The sequence below is a fragment of the Muscardinus avellanarius genome (assembly GCF_963383645.1).
Source record: "Muscardinus avellanarius genome assembly, chromosome: 14".
Taxonomy (NCBI): Eukaryota; Metazoa; Chordata; class Mammalia; order Rodentia; family Gliridae; genus Muscardinus; species Muscardinus avellanarius.
Window position 1 is genome coordinate 41,629,939 of NC_137800.1, and position 6,000 is coordinate 41,635,938.

The 6,000-nt window shown below is 48.4% G+C and overlaps 1 protein-coding gene across 2 annotated transcripts in view; it reads right to left on the reverse strand.

Annotated features, from left to right (window-relative positions):
- Positions 1–4,315, reverse strand: part of ZDHHC2 (zDHHC palmitoyltransferase 2) — a gene marked incomplete at both ends in the record, with an annotated part of 63,525 nt that extends 59,210 nt beyond the window's left edge. The window contains one exon of one of the 2 annotated variants that reach the window (XM_080710065.1): positions 4,185–4,315. Coding sequence is in view for 1 of the 2 variants with exons in the window: in XM_080710064.1 (XP_080566190.1) it covers positions 4,185–4,311 (127 nt within the window). The remainder of the gene's footprint in view (positions 1–4,184) is intronic. The other variant, XM_080710064.1, reaches the window with a different exon arrangement.
- Between the last annotated feature and the right edge of the window lie 1,685 nt (positions 4,316–6,000).

A 6,000-nucleotide genomic window follows, 5' to 3' on the forward strand; every position in this document is an offset into this window, starting at 1 on the left:
ATTATAAACTGGGTGTGGTGGCGCACGCTTGTAATCCCAGCATTTGGGAGGCTGAGACAGGAAGATGGGGGTTCGTGGCCAGCCTCAGCTACTTAGGCCCTTTGCAACTCAGTGAGACCCTGTTTCCAAATAAAGAATAAAAAATAGGTTTGGGGGTGTAACTCGGAGGTAGAATGCCCCAGGGTTCCATCCATAATACCGCAAAAAAAAAAAAGAAAAAGAAATTTCAACAAAATAATATGTATAAAATAGCAAAAAAAATTGAAATGTTAGCACTTAAAATTGAAAGCTTTAATTACTTCTTCAACAAGCAAAGTTAACACAAAAAGTGCCCTAGTGCATCTGTAAAACATATAATCCTGATCCGTGAGTCCACTGATTAAGCATGTCTGAGGCTGCGAAGCACCCTCACTCCTTTAATTCTGCATCCTAAAATACCACCTTACAAATTTGACCCTTTGAATTTACCTTATGGAAAATAAGCTAGCTGGTAATTAAAGAAATTAAAGACAGGTAAGACACAAAATAAGGCAACATAGAGAGGGGGGAGGAGGGAGAGGAGAGAGGAAGAACAAGAGGAAGGAAGGACTAAGGGGGAGATAACGTATGAGTAACAGAGCCTCACGCATCCTCAAGGTAGATAAACACCTTCTAAATGATTTCAAGCACCACAGTCCCGCTCCATGTTTCCTTTGACAGATTAGCAAGTGAGCTTACTTGGAATATTTGACTCTCACACACTATATTCTGTATATTTTATAGATACACATCTTCCAAACAGAGATGAGTTATTTTTATAAAATACAAACACTAAGCAAAAATTATGCTAACTGAAAAAGTGCCTAGAGAGCCACATACACACACGTTGTTAAATATAGACACTAACTATAATGAGAATCATTATCTCTAGTTTCCAAGGATACCAGGATAAGCACTACTCCTAAACTGCAGTTCAGCCAGAAAAGGGCATAGAATAATTTATATTCAGGGTCATCCCTGGCTGACAGCAGATGTGGAGCGAGGACCAGGGTAAATCACCCTCTCCCTTCAGTTCGGTCCCTTACCACGCAGCATCCCAGTCCCTGACCTGCAGCCTGGCCAACATTTTATAGGAGAAATGTAAAAAAATATGATTGTGACAAGAAACTTCCAAGAGGAGAAAAAAAGAAAAGAAATCCACAAAGGGCAGGGCAGAATGAGATGTGAGTAATGCTGGGAGTGGGGTGGGCTGGCATTCTCATTTTCTTTGTTTGTAAAAAAGCAGCAAAGGCTGGGTTTCTACATCTGTCACCCTGGTTGCCGTCTTTCCCAGCGCCTACAACAGAACATTCTATCTATGACTACATTCTATAACTGTCAACTTCCCACCCACCGAGGTAAGCAAGGCTGTCGGAGCTCACCCTTCCTCAAATGCTCCATTCTCTAGAGCCAGATTCAACTGTTCTGTCTTCCAGATTCTAGTTCCTTTCATAATGAGTACTTCCTTTTTGTTACCAGGGCAATAAAAATATAACGACTTTCTTACAACCTAACAGATATCGCCTCTGGATCATTGATTTGTTTATTCAAGACCATTATTGATTCTTTTACCGTGGCGGGCATTTCTGCCAGGCCAGGTGCACAGTGGCATGGAGTGATGGGAGACTTCACTTAGGATCCCCAGGAAAAGTGTCAGTAACAGGCCAGGTCACAGAGGCACTGTAAAAAGAAGCATCTCTCTTCCCTTCCCTTCCTCTCTCTCTCTCTCTCTCTCTCTCTCTCTCTCTCTCTCTCTCTAGTATAGGAGACTGAACCTAGGGGCATTCTACCTCTGAGCTATACCCTCAGTCTTTTTTGTTTTTAAAACAAGGTCTCACCAGGTTGCTGAGTCTTGTTACACTGCTGAGGCTGTCCTTGAACCTGCAATTCTCCTGTCTCAGCCTTCCAAAATACTTGGATTACAGGAATGTATCACTATGCCCAGCTGGTATTCTTCCTCTTAAGTAAAATTGTAGATTTCATAGATACTTTGTCTTAAACACACAAAAAGTACATATTAAAATATGGTTCAGCCGGGTGTAGTGACGCACGCTTGTAATCCTCGCACTTGGGAGGCGGAGACAGGAGGATAGTGCAGGTTTGAAGCCAGCCATGCTGGCTTAAGAGGCCCTGTTTCCAAATAAAATAAAATTTTAAAAATATAGTTCATTTAAGCCAGGCATGGTGGCGCACGCTTGTAATCCCCGCCCTTGGGAGGCTGAGACAGGAGGATCACACAGGTTCAAAGCCAGCCTCAGCTACTTAGTGAGGCTCTCAGCAACTTAGTGAGACCTTGTTTCCAAATAAAATATAAAATAGGTCTGGGATTCTACCCCCAGTACCACCACCACACACACACACAAAATATATATATATATATATATATATATATATATATATATATATATATAAATATATATATGGATATGGTTCAGTTATAATAGCAATATGTACATATTAGCAAGGTATATTTAGTTCCTTGCCCATCTCTCATCTAGCACCTGGTACTTGTTAGGGAAGAAAAGCTCTGTGTCTTCCAATGCTTCCTCCTGATGGACATGAGACACTGCCAGGCTAAGCTTCTTAGTTTAAGGTGATAATAGAGGAGACTAAGCTTCCTATTTTGATAATGAAGGCCTTCTAGGACTTTCTTTCTTTGTACCAGATACATTAATTGATACCAATCACTGTTTCTAGGAGGAGAAGAAATAAAATACAACAAAGGTTCTTAATAGTTACACAACATAGAGTGTACATCAATAAGGCAAACTATTTTAATATTAACTATTGATATGAAAATTGCGACTTGTTTCTAGTACACACTCTAAGCTTTCTTCCAATACATGATGCATGATTGAAATATCACATATCTAGATGCACTGTCATGGAGTCGTCGATACAGCCCAGTCTTTCCTTTAAAACAGCCTTTTTCTTTAACTGTAAGATTGTTTCTGGGTGAGAGCTGGGGGGGGGGGTCTCACGCAGTGCTGTGTGCCTCTATCACTGAACTTCATGATGTAAGATTACAATGCACAAATGAAAAAAAGACTGCTTCTAAATCCAGGAAACAAGGTTACGATATCAAATTTTACAACTATTAAAAACTATAGGAAATGGGAAGTTAGTCTCAATTCTCTTCAAAGTTAGAATGAGTAATTATTTTTATCTATTAGTGTGATACTATTTCTCACCATGGCAACAGTTTGAGTTAGGATGATTTCAGACAAAATTCTACGTCTCAATCTTGACACTTTAAATATGCTTACTTTCAAGAACTAAGTAGACCCCTATTTAATCTTTTCTCTGACCCCACCCAAGGTCAGTGCGTGGTAGGGCAAACGCACAGACACTGGTTAGGTAGAACTCCAAATACAAAGGCGTCCACAAGTCACTGGCAGAAGGGTCACCCTCTGTTTAAACTTTTATTTTTTTTCTTTCTGATAACACAGGTCAGCTTTCATAAAATCTCTGCGGGTAGAAGCCAGCTTACATTAAGTCACATAACTGCATTCCCCGCTGGTGCATAATCAACTTTTTAGAAACAATCTCCAGCATAGCATCGATAGCACCCTACCCACCAACTCAGGCGCTTGAACTTGGACTGAGGCCACTTGGGTCTCTTGATGTAAAAACTTGGGACGACTGCCTCCCCTTCCCCTATTATTCCAACTCCAAATCGTGGCTCTGTGTATTGCCTATGTCTTCGAAAATACTTTCTACCAGCTCACAGACACACATCCCCGTCTCTTTTTAACTAGAAAGTGTCCCGAGTAGCAAGCCTCAGAGCCTCAAGGCAGCTCGGCCGCCTCTGAGCGCTGTCACGGGTTTTTAAAAAGTGGATGTCTGCGGACCAGGAGGAGGTCCAGCTCTGCCCCCCGAGGCCGAGGCCAGCATCCGCGCGTGGCCGGGGCGCGGCTGGTCCTGGCCCGGCTCAGCCTCCGGCCTCCCCGTCCCGGGGACACCCCGGCCGCCCAGGGGGTGTGGCGCGGGGGGCCGAGGCCGCGGGGGCGGCGGGTGCCGGCTGCGAGGGGCGGAGGTGACGCCGAGACCGAGTTTGGGGCGAGGCGAGGGCGTGCGCGGGCCTGCGGGACGCGGCCGGGGGTCTGGGGCGAGCCGCGCTCCCGCCCCGGCTGCGCGGTCCTCCCCCGGCCGCGGCGCGCACTCACCGATGCACAGCTGGACGGCGTAGGCGTAGTAGGACCAGCCGAGCAGGAGGCTGATGAACAGCACCGGGACCCAGTACAGCGCCCGCCGGCACCGCCGCCCCGCGCCGCCCGGGCCCGAGGGCGCCATGTTCCAGCCGCAGGCACCTGCCCAGCCCTGCGGCCGCCGCCGCCCGCGGGCCTGGCTGCGGGGCGGGCTGGCGGCGCCCGGGGGCCCCGGCGGGACGGGCCCGGGGCCGGCGGGCTGCGCTGCGGCCACTGCGGCCGCCGTGGCGCTAAGTCCCCATCCCGCGGCCCGAGCGGGCGGCGCGGGCTCCCGGCTCCCAGCCCCGCGGAGGCCGGAGGAGGAGCGCGGGGAGGAGGGCGCGGGAGGAGGAGCGGGAGTAGAAGGTGGAGGAGCGGGAGGAGGAGGAGGAGGAGGAGCAGCGCGGGGAGGAGGAGCGCGGGGAGGAGGGCGCGGGTGGAGGACGCGGGAAGAGGAGCGGGAGGAGGAGCGGGAGTAGAAGGTAGAGGAGCGGGAGGAGGAGGAGGAGGAGGAGGAGGAGGAGGAGGAGGAGGAGGAGGAGCGCGGGGAGGAGGGCGCGGGTGGAGGACGCGGGAGGAGGAGCGGGAGGAGGCTGTGCCCCGCCCCGCCCCGTCCCGCCCGCGCAGTCCCGGCCCCGCCCGGCGGGAGCGCTCCCCGCGCCGCGGCTGGGGCCTCGCGGGGAGGCGGCCCCCCAGGCACCTGCCGCACCGGGCCGCCCACCCCGGAGAAAGCGCCACGGGAACGTCCCTCGGCGCCCCGGCTTCAGCCAGCGGGTGCTGCTGAACTAGAAAAGGGCAGCGAGGTTCGCCGGGTTTCTAGACCTGGGGAGACAATTGTGCTGGGCCACGAGGAAGTCTACTTTACTGTACCGACTTAGGAGGGAGGCAGACGTGGCCACTAAGGGGGAGGGGCTGCAAAGCCTTCTTTGGAGTGGAAGGGGACTGCAGAGGGAACAGAGATAGTTTGGGTCCTGAATCCGGAGATCCCTAGAATAACGCAACTTAATTTGCTCAGAATTTTAACTCTTTGGTTGAATTATTTAGTGATGGTAAGAGTAACCATCACCACTACCTCCTTCAAAGAGCTGGGTGGTTCCTTTGGAACAAAATTTCCCCCTTGCATTTGTCGCTACAATGTTTTAATTTTTCTATTTTGGCATGTTTTATTGGTGCGATTTATTTATACATAATAGTGGAATCCTTTGTTACATATTTTCACAGGCTCATAACATAGTGTTTTCTTTTGTTGTAGCAATTCCAAATTCATCACATAGCCACTGTTATTACTCTCATTATTGTTTGTGTGTGATAATGGGGGATTGAACCCCAGGACAGTCTACCTCTGAGCTACATCCCCAGCCCTATTTTATTTTTTTATTTTGAAACAGGGTCTCACTCAGTAGCTGAGGGCCTCACTAAGTTACTGAGGTTGGCCTCGAACCTCAGATCCTTCTGTCTTAGCCAGCCAAGTACAGGGATTACAGGCATGGCCCATCAAGCAAGGCCCTGCTTCTGTTTTCCAGTTCATCTGATTGTCCATGCACTTGGTTCTACAGGGAAACATTTAAATCATTGTAGTGTCTCTGAATTAGATATATCATTAGTAGATGTAATGGCACAGTTTTACTTAACACTAGTGATATGTATATTTACACCACACAGCAACTCTGTTGAATGAATTACTTCATATTCATGTGTAAAGTACCGATTTATAGGAATTTCGTCAAAGAAATTAAGTTCTCCTATCTCCAGTTATCTTTCTGTGACTGATTAAACAGCAAGCTAATCTCTGCTG